Genomic DNA, 17,497 nt, shown 5'->3' with positions numbered 1-17,497 from the left:
AGCCCACACGGACGGGCCGTGGGCGGTTCCGCCGCAGCTGCCGGGGGTCGCAGGGTGAAGTTCAGGGTGTCCGGAGGTAGCAGAGCGCGGTGCGGTGGGGCTGTTTCTGCTCCGTGGCACACGCTGGCGCAGACCCAGCCGAGCCACGGGAAGTGGGGAGGCATGGGGAGGGAGGAACATGGTGCGTGGGGGAGCGGTCTCGCCTGAGAGGAGAGTAGCGGCATTCCCCGGCAGAGCCAGGGAGGCCATGATCCGGATCATCTCGCTGTCTGTCTGTCACAAACATTGCACACACCGGCGAGGGGGAAAGAAGCGGGGGCTGGGACTTCGGCCGACGGGCTGCGGCTCCTGTTGCTTTTCGGTCTCTTGTTTTTAACTGTGCAGTCACTCCTGCTGTAAAGGTGTCGCGGTTTACTTCCCAAAATAGCTTGCATGTCGTCGTACCCCTCCCGTTTTCCCTGCAGAAATTCGCCCTCCTCCTCATCCCCACCCCCAAGCAGAGTAGCACAAAACATGCGCTTAGAATTTTGGAATCGCCTGCCAAGCAAAAAAGCGTTTTATTTCCGGTGTGCGCGGAAATTTATTTTTTTTTAACCCGGCCGGGCGGGAGCCAGGATGCACACGCGCGCGGATGCTCAGGTAGCTGCGGGTCGCTTGCCCCTATGTCGGGAGAGGGGACGGCGGTGTTTGGCACCTGGAAAAGTTCTGTGCCCTGCCGGAGGCGAGGTGGGCGGCAGAGAGCTGCTGCAGCCAGCTGGCGGGCGGGGCCGGCGGGCAGCGGAGCCCGTCCCCGGGCCGCTGCGGGGCAGAGGCGGGACGCGGCGGCGGCTGGGGCACGGTAGGAGGGTGGGTGGCCTTTCTCGTTCCTCCGCCTGTGCGAGCGGCGGCGGATCAGGAAGTCACCGCCGCCACACACAGGCGCACAGACATGTTTGGTCGGCGTGACATGGTGGCAGAGGGAAGGAGAGGCGGGGAGACGGGCCCAGCCCAGCCCTGAGGCATGACCCGGCTGCTCGCCCTCCCGCCGGCCCGCCTGCCCGCCCGCCTGCGGCCGAGGTACGGGGCCGTGCGCGGACACCGCCGTCAGCAGCGCACTCGCTGCTTCGTGGAGGGGCGGGAGAAGGTGGCAGCGGGGCCGCATTTCCAGGCAGGGACGTTTTACAGCCTGTCGGCCGGGGAGAAAACTTTCCAGAAAGGCTGGAGGGGGAAAACAGGGCCCGGCTGGTTGTGCGCGCCCGCCCCGGCGCCTTTGCGGGGGAGGTGGCGGGCGGCCCGGCGCCGAGGCCTGCGCGCCGCCCGTCCTGCAGGGCCCGAGCACCCAAGGGCAGAGCAGCGGTGCTGCCGCGGAGGGAGGGAGGAGCGGCCGCCCTTGCCCCGCCGCCCCCCGGGGTTCCCGGGTCGCGGATCCCCTGCAGCGGCTTTTCCTTGTGTCCGCGGTGCGTGGAGAAATGGAGTTTCTTACGTTGTCTCCTCCCCTCTTAAATTTATAATGGTGGAACTGCAAACTGCGCACGGCTGGAAAAGTTACAGCTGTTCTAAACTCGATCTGAAGTTACAGTTTAACGATTGGCTTGGGTTGTTTTTATTTTTGTTTTTTCCCTGTGCGTGCGTTATGGTCAAGTAAAGGGAGTGTAAAAGTGTCTGCATGATTACGTACATCGCACCGAATTTGTTTTTTCTTGCTATCTGCTTCTTATGTTCGATACTCAGACTTAGCGAACTTTACGTTAACGCTGTTCTTTTTAGGATGTATTTTTATGAATATTTATGTGAGTGTGAATATGCAAGTAAATAACCGGTTGAAGAATTTAAGTTGTTGGTGGTTTTTCGGTTTTTTGTTTGGTCGGGTTTTTTACCGCTTTAAGTATTCTGCATGCTTTCAGTGAAGAATTGATCTGGAGTTTGTGACACGGCGTTGTTCCGTTTGCGCTCTCTCCTGTTTTGCTTTAGCTTTCTAAAGTGTTAAGTGGTTTTAACCACAGCCCCTCAGACCCAAACGATAAACACTATACCAGAATTTAATTCCTTTGGTAGTATACCAGTTACTCGTTCGGGGTGGGGCAGTTTCTTCTGTGCAAGTTACTATTGTTGTGCAAATACCGGCGCACTTTCTCTTTGGGAATCTAATTGCCCTATTACTGTCTCTGACTTTGTTTCTTTTATCCTTTTGTTATTCTAAGGGCAAAAAAAAGTAGTGTACCAGAAGGATAGGCTTGCGTCAAGGCAGGTTTTTGTGTCTATATATATAGATCTATTTATCTGTTCATCTATCTATCTATCTATCTATCTATCTCAGTAATAGAAAACAGAAAGACTGTATGGATAGTGAGCTTTTAAAAATTAGAGTGCATCATACAGCTATGTGGACTTGCCAGAGCTGAGAGTAAAGCTTCGTTAAAAACACTATTTCTCTCATGAGTTATATCTCCGCTTTAAGACTGGTATTTCTGTGGTGTTGCATAGAACGTGTGCCAAAAGAGTGTGTTCAAAGAAGTCTTAGATCTTTTCTTTTGTTCATTTCTGAAGTGGTCTGTGAGCGTTTCTTGTCAAGTTTGAAAAATGCTTTCACCAGCACCTGAGGCTTGAAAATTGACAAGACAAAAAGTCCTTCAGCTGGCATACTTACTACATTACATATATTCTTGACAAAGGTGTGTTTGAAATTACTATCTCCAGATATATTTTTCTCAGTTTTTGTTGGACTTTTGAAGTTAAGGTCAGAATGTTCACAGTAGCAACTTAAAAAATGTTTTTTGTGGTCCTGGTGAGTAATATTGCTGTGAACTACAAGTGATCCTTTTCAGAAGGAAACTTCTAGTTCTTTGTATGATTTAGAACATTTTTGCAAATTACTCATCAAAATGTCTGTTACACTTTCTTGTATTTCCTGCTGCAGTGAAAAGTTCTCTATGTGTAAAGGGTGTTTTCTGGACCTCCATCACTTTTGGACTTTATCAGACTAGTTTGGTTTTTTCCCTGATTTTCTAGTAGAATAGTAAACACATTATGGCATAAAGATCACTTGTCATAAAATTGGCATTAGAGAAGAGCTCATATCTTACTTCCAAGATAAAATAAATCAGGATGAATAAGGGAAGAAAGTAAAGCTTTCTTAAATACATCTTTTGATAGTTTGTAAATATAGTAGAATAAGAAGACTAACACTGAAAATTGTTGTCTTTATTTCTGACGTGTAAAGTCATTACTTATTAGGCATAAACATTTTCCTGTTTGTCTCTACTTGGCAGAGAATATTTCCTGTTTATCACTTCAGAGTTTGAGTACCCAGGTGGATCACTTAGAGGTGGGACCTTTCAGAAAATGTTAAAAATAAGTTTATTTTTACAGAAATTATACACTTTTCATGTATGTTTTCATCAATACTTTCCCACAAGTAACTTGTATTTAAAACAATCTTCTCCCTTCTTCCTCCTCTTCTTCCCTGTTTAAGTAGAGCCAAGGCCTGTCAGTACTGTGGTGCATTCCTTTCCTTCTGCCTGTATCTCATTGTGGCTTCTTTTTTTAAAGAATTGAATGAGAAGACAATGTTCAATAACTGTGATTAATACCCGTAGTAAAGCTCACTGTATGAAAACTTAATCCATGGCCATTCAGTAGTGGCCTGTATCAGTTTTCTGTGCCTGAAATTTACAGTGGAACCTACATATGTAGCAAACACGGGCTTGATCTTGGGCATTGTCTAATGGCAATTATACTTGTGACTGCAGCTATCTAGCTGTCCTCTTTTCCTGAAGGCTACTGTCTTCTGCAGCAAAGCTATCAGAAAGGATCATATGTCTGTGCTGTGGCGTCTTCACAGTAAAGTCTGGCAGCATAGCTTAGCCTAACTTGCGTGCGCTCTGATTTGTGATTATGCCTTTTGACAGTCTGGAGTACATTCAACTCCCAGCTGTTAGCCAGTCATTTTTTGCTGCTGATGTGAGTTTTTCCTAAGAGGGTAGGCTGTAAGCTAGAGCAGTTGAGAAAAGTTGAACTTCCTGTAAAGCTGAAACAGCTATGCAGTAGGAATAAGAATTTCTACAAGAATATTTCAAGGTGAGGAGTACTGACTGTCATCCTAAAGTAAACTGTCTCTGCATGTGAAAATGGATCTTACACTACATGACTCCACAATGACGTTTCTGGTGTAAGCATTCCACCTGTTTTGTGCGCTCTGCTGGGATGCCTGCAACAGTTTCTGATAGAGAGCTAGACATGCGGCTAAAGTCATGTGCAGAGGTTTTTTTCTTCTGGCCTAAGTGTCTGGATAAGTAATTAAGGTTCAGCATTTCTGGTTCTGTGGTTTGTGTTTTAAACTACAAATTCCCTTGCAGAAGGTTTTCAAGTTACACTGACACTGCATGCATGACTGCACAAAGACAGGATCTCAGCTGTTAGTGTGTTTGGCTTCTCTTACGTGAACTAATAACTATGGTATATATTAGTTGAAGATTTGAGTATTTTCACTGATTCTTTGTTATTTCATGTGAACATGTTTATTGATTGAATCGTCATTTAATCAAATGACAATAGTTAAATCATGATGAAAGGTAATGCAGAAGTTGTACAATACAAAACACTGATTTGCTTTTAAGCATGATAAGTTATTTTATGATGATGAGCTGCTGTCATTATTAATCAGCTCTTCTACTTTGAGCATATTCTTTTGATTATAGTTAGCAGATTATGCAAGTAGTACAAATCACTGACAGTATAATTTCATGTTTTCTAAGGTAGTATAATAAAGATAGCTCCTTTAGCGTAGTGTATCAGAAGTTTACAGTTTATCTTTTCAAAGCCACCTGTGAATCATGACTTCAGTTGGAAATGTGTGGGGAGAAGCAGACTGTAACTATTTTTCTGTGAAGACAAAGTTACAGTCAGTATTTCAGTATCTTTGTGGCTGTTGTTTGGGTCCATATTTGATCAGCTCTAAGCAGTATAGTTTCCTTATTTTTCACTACATATCCAAGGCAGGAGATGTGGCCAAAACATCCTGGCTGAGGTTCAGTTTAGGTTGAGAGGAAAGGCAGAAGTTACATTGGATGGTGAAGGGAACTAGCTAGAAGAATTATAAATACCTACTGCTCCATCTGTTCTTAGACTTGGTGTGTGCCCTGTCAAAGCAGTCTATAATCCCTGGATCTTTTTGGGTGTACAGCTGGTCTTGAATTCCAAAGTAATGCAAATAGTTTTTTACCTGCTGTGTTTTCGTTTGGGATCTGCTAATATTTCCTCATGCGAAAAAATCCCTGCCATTGTTACCTTTGGATTTGTAGCAGGTTTATACCAAAATATGTGTAATAGAAACATTGAACTGGTGGGGGTCTTATTGTACAGTGAATTACTTACATCTACAAAACTTTCTCAGTGTATATAAAATGACAGTGCAGAAATATTTATGCTTAGTGACTGTTATTTCAAATTGTTTACAGTGTAGGTATTCACTGTCCTAAACCATTTGAGCTAGAAATAGTTGAGCAGAGATCCTAAGTGTCTCTCTTAATTTTCAGCTCTTGGTTTTGTGGCTCTTCTTTGTATTTGGATCTGGCTGAAGTTACTCTGACAAAGGATAGGTGCCTTTTTTATTTCCCTGTCTTAGCTCTGGTTGTGTCAGCAGAGGTGGAGAAATTCTTTGAGACCACAGGAGGAACCATGTGATTCATGACAACTAATTCAGTTGCCAGTAGTTCATTTGGGGCTGTTCACAAAAGAGAATTGGTCATGTTGATCTAAATAAATCCAAGAGGTGGTAAGGGATTACAGTTCAGGAAAAAAAACCCGTCCTATTTGAAGTCATGTGAGTAATATTACTTAAGTGAGTGTTTTGAAATTGTAAGATTGGATGCTTGAAAAACAGTTAAACAACATGTAATGTGTTTGAGAATCAGGGCCAACAGCCTTGTCACTTGGAACAATAAAATGGAATTTTAATTTTTTTTCATTGTACTATAGTCTTGTAATTTGTTGAAAACATTTACTTTTTTTGCCTCTCCTTCCCCTTGCTTTTTAATTCTAATGGGCAGTCAATAAAAAGCAGTCCAAATAAATAGGTCAACACTGGCTTTGGCAGGGAGTTGACTTCATACTGCTTTTTTCATTGCTGGCACCAGAATTTAGCCAAACTAATACCAGTGCTATCTGCATGGAGCTTGGGCACTGTTTAGCCTGTTGTCTTTTTGTAGATTTTTGCTTTGACTTTAATGAGACTTTGATAAGGGCCTAAATGAATTAGGTATCTAGCTTTTACTGAATTTTAATGAGAGCAGGGTGCCTAATTTATATGGGTTTTTTTAATGCAATCTCAGACTTAATAAATAGAAACTAAACTATTTTTGAAACATGCTAAACCATAAACTTTTTAACAGGTTGGTTCTTTGAACAGATACTTAATTGGGAGGGCCATACTGCGTTCTGGTTTAGATCAGTGCCTGTTTTTTTAATTTTGTGAACTACTGTTGCCAGAGAAGATTGCTTTGTCTCTTTATTTCCATGACTGTCTTCAGACAGGATTTATTACTTGCATTTAAGTAGTATTTTCCAGTACTTTATGTTCCCTTGATACAGATTTTATAAATTACTTTTTTTTTTTCACATGTTCTTTGACATACAAAGTCTCTGAATACAAATCTGTTTAAGACAATTCCCAATTATGTGAGATTGGGTAAGTTTATCTTCTCTCAAAGAAAGATGATGAAGGAACTTAATCTGCTGCACGTAGTGCAAACATTCACCTCTGGGAGCTACTGTTTTTCATAGTTTGGACACTTGTTATCCTAGCAGAAAGAATTTTAAATTTTTCAAATTTGCATACAGGGTATGTTTAATGTATTTGTAAATGGCAGTGTAACTAATGGGCCTGAGACTGGAGCCAGTTTTTATGAGAACTACAAGTTGAATTTTAAATAGGGTGGATAGGTGAATAGAGGGGAAGATTTTGATACCCATTTTAATGCATAGGTGTAGGTAGTTGTCTTTTGTGAAGTAAGATATTTCAGGATGCTGTGTACTGATAGTACTTTTGTAATTGATTGTTCTGTGCGCGTTTTTCTGGATGGTGGTGGTGCTAGGTATCTGCTTTGTTAAATGGATTGAATTTTGCTTATAATGTACAGAGCAACTCAGCTGTGGGAGTGTCAGTCTTAGATTTTGCAATATCATGATTGACTCATATAAGAACTACTTGTTGTGTGTAAGTGTGTGTTGTTCTTCATACAGCCAGACATAGGCCTCTTAGAGGAAGCTATGGTGTTTGCAGTTGAGAACATTTGATACCTTTATTCCTTTTGTGGTCGTGTTGTGGGGCTGTAGAGGACTGTAGATTTTGAACTGAGAAGTTTCATAGGCATCTCTGTTTCAACTTGCAAGGAAACAGGATCCCAAGGTATCAAGTCATAGAATCACAGAATATCCTGACCTGGAAGTCACCCACAGGATCATTGAGTCCAATTCTTGGTCCTCTGCAGGACACCCCAAGAATCACACCATGTGCCAGAGAATGTTGTCCAAACGCTTTTTAAGCTCTCTCAGGCTTTGTGCTGTGACCACTTCCCTGGGGAGCCTATTCCAGTGACACTACTTCAGGCCATTCCCTTAGGTCCTGTACCTCGTCACCGGAGAGAAGAGATACAGTAACAGTGTCTGTCCCTCCTCTTTCCCTCATGAGAAAGTTGTAGACCGCAATGAGGTTTCCCCTCAGTCTCATCTGCTCCAGGCTGAACAAGCCAAATTACCTCAGCTGCTCCTTGGTGCTTCCCATTTTGGGCCTTTCACCATGTTTGTCGCCGTCCTTTGGACACTCTCCAATAGCTTTATATCTCTCTTATCCTGTGGCACCCAAAACTGCCCCAGCACTGGAGGTGAGGCCGCCCCAGTGCAGAGCAGGGCGGGACAATCCCCTCCCTTGCCCGGCTGGTGATGCTGTGCCTGATGCCCCCAGGACACAGGTGGCCCTCCTGGCTGCCAGGGCACTGGTGACTCACTTTCAACCTTCCCTTGGCCACGAGCCCCAGGTCCTTTTCTGTGGCACTACTTTCCAGCATCTCATTTAGTCTGTCCATACATCCAGGGTTGCCCCATCCCAGGTGCAGAATTTGGCAATTATCTTTGTTAAACTTCATATGGTTGGTGATTGCCCAGCCTTCCTGTTTTTCTAGGTTTCTCTGTTGGGCCTCTTTGCCTTTGAGGGAGTCAGCAGCTCCTCTCACTTTTGTATCATCTACAAACTTACTAGTATCCCTTCAAGTCCTTCATCCAAGTCTTTTATGAAGGTGAGTTCCAGCCCTGAAAACCAACTGCATCTTGTGTTGCATCAAAAGAAATGTGGCTAGCAGAGTGAGGGAGGTGGTTCTCCCCCTCTACTCTTCCCTCATGAGACCCTGCCTGGAGTGCTGTGTCCAGGTCTGGGGTCCCCAGCACAAGAAAGACCTGGACCTGTTGGAGTAGGTCCAGAAGATGGCCATGAAGTTGTAGAGGGTTAGGCAGAGCACCTCTCCTGTGGAAGAAAGAGAGCAGGGGTTTTCAACATGGGGAAGAGGATATTTCAGGAAGGCCCCATTGTGGCCTTCAAGTACCTGAAGGGGCCTTACAACAGTGAGCAAGAGTGACTTTTTATATGGGCACATTGTGGTGGGACAAGGAGCAGTGGTTTTAAACTTAAAGACGGTATACTTAGATTAGCTGTTAGGAAGAGATTCTTTTTATGGTGGGGATGGTGAACCACTGGCAGAGATTGATCAGAGAGGTTGTAGATCTCTATTCCTGCAAGTGTTCAAGGCTGGGTTGAACTGGGCTCTGAACAGCCTGATCTAGTGGAAGGTATACCTGCCCATGGCACAGCAGTTGGAACTAGATGAGCTTAAAAGGTCCCTTCCAACCCAAACCATTCTCTGATACTGTGTTTAAGAGCACTGGCCCTAAGGAGGAGCCTTGTGGAATCCCACCAGTGACAGGTCACCAGCCTGATGCCACCCCATTCACTGTAACCCTTTGTGCTCAGCCCATCAGCCAGTTGCTCACCCATCACATGATGTGTTTATCCAGCTGTGTGCTGGACATTTTGTCCAGAAGGATCCTGTGAGAGATAGTATTGAAACCCTTACTGAAATCCAAAAGGATTACTTCAACTGGCTTCCCCTGATCCAAGTAGATGGGTTAGCCTGTCAAAAAAGTAAGTTAATTTTGACAGGCAGGACTTTTCTGTCAAGAACCTGTGTTGGCTGTGACCGATGACTGCGTTGTCCTTCAGGTGTTTTTCAAGACTTCCCAGAATAATCTTCTCCATAATTTTGCCAGTCACTGAAGTGAGACTGCCAGGCCTGTAGTTTCCAGGCTCATCCTTCTTGCTCTTCTGGAAAACTGGGATGTCAGCCAGCTTGCAGTCAATTGGGACCTTTCCAGCTTCCCAAGTCCATTTGAAAATCTTTGAGAGAGATCTCATGATGACATCAGCTGGCTCTCTGAATATTCTCAGATGAATTCCATTGGGCCCTATAGATTTACAGGGATCCAGTGGGAGCAGCAGATCCCATACAAGGTCAGGGTCAGCCAGGAGTTGATCATTCTCACAGCCATGGTCCTCCAGCCCAGGGCACTGGGACCCCCTTAATCCATCACTGGCTTTGAGGACGGAGGCAAAGAAAGCATTAAACGTCTCTGCCTTGTCCATGTCCCTGTTTGTGAGGTGACCATCCTCATCCTGTAACAGGACAATATTATTTCTCCACTGTCTTTTGCTATCAATGCATTTCAAATCTGCTCTTTTTGCTGTCCCCGTCTATTGTGGCTGGCTTCAACTCCAGCTGATCTTCAGCCTGACAGATTTTCTTGCTGCAGTGGTGAGCAGCATCTCTGTATTCCTCTCACATCACCTGACCTTGCTTCTGCTGAGCCTACACCTTCCTTTTTGCCTCTACCTCCCAAAGAAGATTCCTGCTCAGCCAAGCCATCTTCTGCCTCACCTGCTCAAATTCTGACATTTGGGAATTGCCTCCTCCTGTTCCCTTAGAAGGTGGTGCTTAAAATGTGACCAGCACTGACGGATCCCAGCACCTGCAAAAGCATTTTCCCAGGGTACCTTACTCAGTAATTCCCTGAGCAGCCTGAAGTCTGCTCTCCTCATGTCCAGAGTTGGGGTTTTGCTGGCACTTTCCCTTTTATCAGAGATTTTAAGCTTGATTACGTTGTGGGCACTGAGGCCAAGAAGACCACCAATCACCATGTCACTCGTAAGACCCTCTCTGTTAAAAAGGATGAAGTCAAGGAGAGCATCTTTCCTAGTCAGCTGTCTCAGTACTTGAACCATGAAGTAGCATCTAGGCGTTTTAAGAATCTCCTGGACTTGATTGTGCTAGCTGTCTGGTGTCCCCAGTTAACATCTGACATGTTGAATTACCCCAGAATGAGAAATTTGAAGGTGTCCCTCAGTAACTTGAAGAATTGATGTCATTGTTGTGCCTAGATGGTCTATAGAAGGCTCCCATGATGACATCTTCATTATTTGTTTGTACCTTAATCTTAACCCAGAGGGTCTCAACCCTGCTGTAGCCAGTTGTAAGCTCCATACATTCTTGTCCCTCCATTATTAACAATGCTACCCCCCTGCTTTGCCTGCCCTGCCTATCCCTTCTGAAGAGCCTGTAACCATCCATCACGGCACACCAGTTACAGGACTCATCCCACTGAGTTTCATTTATGCCAGATACTTCTGGCACTGGGCCAAAGCTTCCCCTTGCTTATTTCTCCGTGCTCTTCATTTTAGCCTACACCTCATGGGGCGGATTGAGTGATTTCAGTTCCTCAAGTTTTGGTGTGCCGTCCCATCGCTTATCACTGGCAAGCATGGTTTTATCCTTTCCTGCCTTCCAATCCAGTTTAAAGCTCTGTCAATGAGCCCCGCTAGCTCTTGTGCTAGAAACCTTTTTCCATACTGCAAAAGGTGCATCCCTTCATGTATCAGTACACCAACTGTTAGATAGACCATGCCATGATAAAAAAAAAAAGCAGATTTTGCCAATGACACCCAGTGTTGGAACCACGTGCCTCTGGGAAGCAGCAGACTTCCCTGTGGCTGGGGTCTGGTCTGCATAGCAGGCCTTCGGTTCCCTTTAGAAGGGAGTCACCTGTATCAACTACCCTTCCCTTTTAATTAACAGGGGCAGTCATGATGAGGGTGGCAGGTTGTCTTGCCCCAGGTGATTCCTCCATCCCAGAAAGGCCTTTATCTACCTCATCAGTTGACTGTCCTTCCAGTTTCAGGACATCATACCTCTTGTGAAAGGTACCAGTGCTATTTGATGTGTTCAAGTTTTCAGGAGTGTTCTGCCTAGACTGGCCAGTGACCACCTTCCAGTGTTCATGTTCAAGAGACCTCTGCCTTACTGCTTGGTAGGGTTCTGAGTCCACCTGCATCTTCACTTCAGTGGAGGTTTGAAACTTCTGAGACACTTTGGGAATAGCCCGTCAATCTCTCACTCATTCTCAGGAGTACTGCACAGGCTGTTCACTTAGTCCCATGGCTCCTTCACCTGGCGACAGCTCATTTACAACAACACATCTTCTGTGACAGGTGTGATGGTCAGCCCCAGCCTTACAGTGAGGCTGGGGAACTCCTGGCAACTTGAGTCCTGAAGAGGTGCGTCTGTTACTGGATGGTCTGGATGGCTGGAGGCTTCTGGTGGCTGGTACAGTGACTCCAGGGGGAATGAGTTCTGTGGCGTGTCAAAACCATACTTGAGGCAGCATACACTAATAAGATTATGCCTGTCTTCTCCAGCTGCTGGGTCTGTTCGCTGCCTCTGTTGGCTGCTCCCAAATGGTCCTAGGGGAGCTCTGCCAGTGTGCCCTGGTCACGTTCACTAGGACCACTTTTGAGAGAGTGGGAGCAGCTGCCATCCTTGCTGTCTGTGCTCACACTCAGTCAGCTGCTCTAGGGCAAGCTGCTGCTTCTGTGTGGGTGTCGGCGCTCTGCTGTGGTTCCCCTGGCTCCAGCCCTGCTTGCTGTGCTCCATGGCTCCATGCTGGAGCTGTTAGCCTTGGCAAGGGGTGATTGGGGCAGTTAGGCCATGTTCCAACCTGTCGCTGTCACTACTGGCTCTGCTTGTGCCCAGTCAGCCACTCCAGGGCAGGCTGCTGGCTCCATGTATGTCTCAGTGCTCTCAGGCAAGTGCAAAAAAAGTTCTGAAAACAGTCTTAATATTCCTTTAATGCTTGTTTCAGTGTATTACCATGAATCTCACAAGTACAAATTTAAGGCTAGTCACAGCTGTTTAGGGAAAGAATTTTTGACACGCAGGTTACAGAGATGCCAAGCTATCTTTCCTGCTTTTAGTACTGCTGTGCTGTGCTTGGCCCACATGACACATCTGGTGATAGCAAGTCAGTTCAGCTGTTGTTGTTTCTGGTAGATGTTTCTCATAGCACACCAGCTGCTTTGTTTTGTGAGTACCATACGAATGTCCAGAAATGGATGGAATTACCAGGATCCTTATCTTTCTAGTGGGCTTTTAGAAGGGTGATCAAGCTAATGGGCAACATTAAGGATCATGTAAACATTTTTTGCTGATGACAGCTTGCATGTGTATGTATATATATGTGTGTGTGTGTGTCTGTGTGTAAGAATTGCCAGTAGATTTTACTTAAATTTTTTTCAATGCCCCTAATGTCACATAGAAATTGTGGTTTTGTTTTTGTTTTGTTTTGTTTTTGTTATTAGAGCTATTCTGCTAATTGAAAAGGAGACAGAAAATAGATGTCCACGCCTACAGACCCTGGCGCCATGCCTCATCCTGGTCCTTCCCCTGGACCAGGACCCTCACCTGGACCGATTCTGGGACCTAGCCCAGGACCAGGGCCATCTCCTGGCTCCGTTCACGGCATGATGGGGCCAAGTCCTGGTCCGCCCAGTGTCCCACATCCAATGCCGACAATGGGGCCTACAGATTATCCACAGGAAGGCATGCATCAAATGCATAAGGTAATAGTTCATTACAAGTGAACCTTTTTTCCGTAGAGTTCTCTCCACTGATGAAAAATCTACTTAAACTATGCTTAGACCTGCTTAAGTGCTATTACACATCACCTGCAAAATTTCAGCTACGCTCTGACTTCTTTCTTTATTACTAAAGATTATTCATGTGTCAGGTTAAACACAGTTTCCTTGTTCTTAGTAGACTACTTTGAACTATAGAGTTAGTAGTTTGCAAATCTTCATTTGTAAACTGTACTTTTCAGAAAGACAGATGTTACAAGGGAGAAGAAAATGAATGATAGTGTTAGAACTTAAAGGCACACCATTCTAACCACCTTTTCCTCTTTTTCTTCTTCTTGTCTGTTTGGACATACTGTGGTTTTTTCTGGGGTGGTTTTTAATTTTGTGTGAAATTTGTTGTTCTTTTTTGTAAAAAAAACGCCACCAAAACAAACTTAATCCACCTTAAAGAATTTGTATTACAAATTTGTTTACTCTTCCATATTGAAAGTGTGGTTGAAAAATGTGGCTTTCAAGTTATATTATAAGGACTCCGTTTTACAAAGGAGTATAAAACTGTGTCATGTAAAACATGTCAATAATTGCACTTCAGTGGTTATTGTTACGCAGTTAAAATTGTATGTGTGCTTAGACTATCATCAATGTTTTCTTGCTTTGAGGAATTACTTGCCTGTGTGGAAATTCCTTTGTGAGAACAGTCTCTTCATGTATTGTTGTTTTTGTTTGGTTGTATACCAGAGATTTAGAACCCAGAATAATTTCAATTGCACTGATGTTCTACTCAGAAATGTGTAGTAGCAGCTTACAGAGCCAAGGTATCGAAAACACTTTGGCAGCTATTGTTGATTCCACTTGGAATTGTTATATGCACATACAGAAAAAACTGCAACAAAAAACTGTTTTGAAGTAATAGGAACATATTTTAATTTTCCTCTTGAAATGACATCTTCTTCATTTTGACACTCTCACATATGGGTCAGTTTGTCCAATCAACAGGGACATGACATTACCATCTTTTACATGAAGAACTAAAAAATTTTTAATAGCACAAAGACTAGCTGAAGTGAGGGAGGCTATGATCGAGCTTCCCATTTGTACTGACATGTTGTAATCTCTGAGAGGTCAGTATGTGCAGTAACTATAACCTTTGCATTTGAATCTTGAAGTATCTGGTTTACCTGTTAGCCAGATTAGACATGTGCAGTTGGCATTTTTTTGTTTGTGGAGTCAGTTACAGCCCAGCTTTTCAGAACTCTGTCCCCAAACTTCACAGCCAGGGTTCTTAATGTTCTTCATTCCTTTCTATTTTTCTTCTGCTTGTAGAAGAAGATGGCACCAGGAACTTTCTGTAGAATTGCTGAATGCTTCACACATTATGTTTTTACTGATATATCCTGTTATATCAGCCATTTAATCCTGTGTTATAATTGGAAACAAACCAACAAATGTCATCCCACAACATTCTTTCAGAGACTTCGGAGAGCATCTCACAAGGTTCTGTGAACCAGAGTAGAAATTCGACCATTGAGGTGGCATTGAAATGTTTTGAAAAATGCACCACAAAGAGTCTGGATAGCCAATTTGAAGATGATCATTCAGTATAGTTACAGTTAATTACTCTCCCTCCTCTATACCTCGATTCTGATAATGGAGTAAAGACTGTAATTTCACAAGTCTTTGTTTTGGTAGCAACAGCCTTGCTGTCCTCTAGGTTTCCACTTCAGAGGTTCCAGCTTGTCTTCGTATGTGTATGATTAAGCTAGAAAATGGGTCTCTGGAGCTGATACAAGTGAAAAAAAGAAAAAAAATGAAATAAAATCATAGTTAATTTTCAGTCTAGATGAGATTTTGGGTCTGTTTTTCTGTGCAACTCCAGAAATAGTGTATTGTGATAACTGTTGGAAGGGTCCAAGAAATGCTGTAGAAGGGTGTCTCTAGATTATTTTGCAAATATTACTTGAGTGTTGTTCAGTGTAATTAGAAAGCTGGTCAGCCACTTGCAGCTGGACCAGATAAACATTTTCTGTTTGCTTAGTGCTATAACAAATATGTTGACTTTCAAGCCATGATATAGCATAACACTGTTTTTTTAAATGAAATGCAGTAAAAACGGGGTATTGCACCAAAAGTGCCCCAGTTACACAATTGCTTGTGGGGTACACATGTATGCAGTTGGGATGTGGTTCTTCCTCTTAAAATTCACATGCTTAACTGAAACAACTTCATTCTGTGTTAGATGTTTGGCTAGCTTACAAACAATAATATAATGCAAAAAGTTTTAAAAAATCCAAAGGATCAATCTGTGGCGAAAACACGGATTGAAACAAATTTATATTAATAAATTGTAATTCCTAAAGTATGTTTACTTAAGAACTGTTATTATGAAAACTAAAAATTGCATATTCACTTAGTAACCAGAAAGCCCTTCCACAGGAAAATTTACTATTAGTTTACGTAACACAGTTTTGACAGAAACAGTAAATTAACTGCATTTCTTGCTAGTTTCTTAAGGACTATCAACCGAATTTCCAAATACAGTTCCAAATTTTACTGAAGTGTATCTTGGATGCATGACAGCTATGTTTAAGGAGGAATACTTAAGAAGTCTGTAAGGGATACTGCTAAATAGATAAACCGTAACAGCCTCAGAGAGTCTTGTGAGAAAAAATACCTGGAAGCTGGAAGATACTAAAAGAAAGCATTGCTGCCTTCCTTGCCCTAATCTTACTTTTCCTCTGCATCCACGTAAAAGCTTCTCTGGAGACAGAATGGGGTTACATGGTTTTAGTCTGAACTGGTAAAGCCTTTGACACAGACCCCCACAACACTCTTCTCTCTAGGCTGGAGAGAGATGGTTTCGATGAGTGGACTGTTAGGTGGATGAAAAAGTGGTAGGACAGTCACATCTGGAGGGTAGTGGTCAATGGCTCAGAGTTCTGATGTACACCTGTGACAAGTAGTGTCCCTCAGTGGTCTGTATTGGGACCATGTGGATACAAAAATGCTGCTAGCAAGAATTTTCCTGCTTCTTTCTAAGCCGTGAGATACTTTCCTCTCTCATGGAAGATAATAGCAGAAGTTCTATAAGCTATGAACACCTGGGACCTTGTAGAACTATGTTTATGGTACAGTAGAAAAATATTTTGACAATTAGGACTTCCAGCCAGTCCACCCAGGGGGTGGCTGATCCTTTGTCCAATTAGACTATGAAGAAAAAGGTGTATGAAAGAGTTTGTAAAACAATTAAAATCATCAATCCTGCTGCACAATTCCTGCCTGCTGGATGTTTCTCCTCCTCCCTGCGGCTGCGGGATACGGTAATATTTATTGTGCTAATAGGAAATTATTATTTCCAGTGTTATTTAATGTCTTCATTAATGACATAGGCAAAGGGACTGAGCAGGTTGGCAGATGACACCAAGCTGAGTGGTGCAGTTGACACATCTGCACATGGGATGCCATCCAGAGGGACCTGGACAAGCTCAAGAAGTGGGTCCATGGGAATCTCATGAGGCTTAACAAGGCCATGTGCAAGGTGCTGCACCTGGGTTGGGGGAGCTCCTGGTATCACTACAGGCTGGGGATGAACAGATCAGAGCAGCCCTGCCCAGAAGGACTTGGGGGTGCTGGTGGGTGAGAGGCTGGACATGACCCAGCCATGGGCACTCACAGCCCAGAAAGCCAAACGTGTCCTGGGCTGCATCCAAAGCAGCGTGGGCAGCAGGGCCAGGGAGGGGATTCTGCCCCTCTGCTCTGCTCTGCTGTGGTGAGACCCCACCTGCAGTGCTGCATCCAGCTCTGGGGTCCCAGCACAGGAAGGACATGGACCTGTTGGAGTGAGTCCAGAGGAAGCCACCAAGATGATAGAGGGGTGGAACATCTCTCCTGTTGGGAAGGGCTGAGAGAATTGGGTTTGCTCAGTCTGGAGAAGAGAAGGTTTTGAAGTGACCTCATTGCAGCCTTCCGGTACCTGAAGGGAGCCTGCAAGAAAGATGCAGAGAGACGTTTTAGAAGGACAGGTAGTGACAGGCTAAGGGGGAATGGTTTCCAACTGAAAGACAGGAGGTTTAGGTTAGATACTAGGAAGAAATTATTTTCCTGTGAGGCTAGTGAGGCATTAGAACAGGTTGCTCAGGGATACCCCATCCCTGGAAGTGTTCAAGGCAAGTTTGGGTGGGACTTGGAGCAGCTTGGTCTAGAGACTGCCACTGCAAGGAGTTTGGAACTTTATGATCTTTGAGGTTCCTTCCAGCCCAAGCCATTCTATGATTCTATGATACAGCCTTCTGTATCTTCTTATTCACTAGCTGGACCACATGGTTTTTAACTGCTTAACTTTTGGTTATAACAACACTGTAGATTGTTAATTTGCACAGTGCTCAGTTGAGGGACAGATAGAGTACTGTGAGCTCTCGGTTTATTTTCTCTTCCATTTAATTGTAACCTGATGCATAATCACTTCTTTTGTGAATTTATAATGTGGTGTACTGTAAATGATTGCTGACTGTG

General features: G+C 43.9%; 1 protein-coding gene across 5 annotated transcripts in view; it reads left to right on the top strand.

Moving 5' to 3' along the window:
- SMARCA2 (SWI/SNF related, matrix associated, actin dependent regulator of chromatin, subfamily a, member 2) overlaps positions 1-17,497 on the top strand; it is a 121,447-nt gene that overhangs the window by 577 nt on the left and 103,373 nt on the right. Inside the window, exons 1-2 of one of the 5 annotated variants that reach the window (XM_042012965.1) lie at positions 568-639; positions 12,713-12,973. The exons of 1 other annotated variant lie outside the window; for it this stretch is intronic. In XM_042012965.1, the coding sequence (XP_041868899.1) occupies positions 12,749-12,973 (225 nt within the window). In that variant the 5' untranslated portion in view covers positions 568-639; positions 12,713-12,748. Of the gene's footprint in view, positions 1-567; positions 640-839; positions 1,057-12,712; positions 12,974-17,497 lie in introns of those variants that run through there. 3 more of the 5 variants (XM_042012964.1, XM_042012962.1, XM_042012967.1) reach the window with 3 other exon arrangements.

This window comes from Corvus kubaryi, unplaced genomic scaffold (genome assembly GCF_017639235.1).
Source record: "Corvus kubaryi isolate FWS band 111438036 unplaced genomic scaffold, C.kubaryi_AGA036_p1.0 split1-37296, whole genome shotgun sequence".
Classification (NCBI taxonomy): domain Eukaryota; kingdom Metazoa; phylum Chordata; class Aves; order Passeriformes; family Corvidae; genus Corvus; species Corvus kubaryi.
The sequence above is the reverse complement of the archived record's forward strand: the minus strand, read 5'-3'. Positions and strand labels throughout refer to the sequence as shown.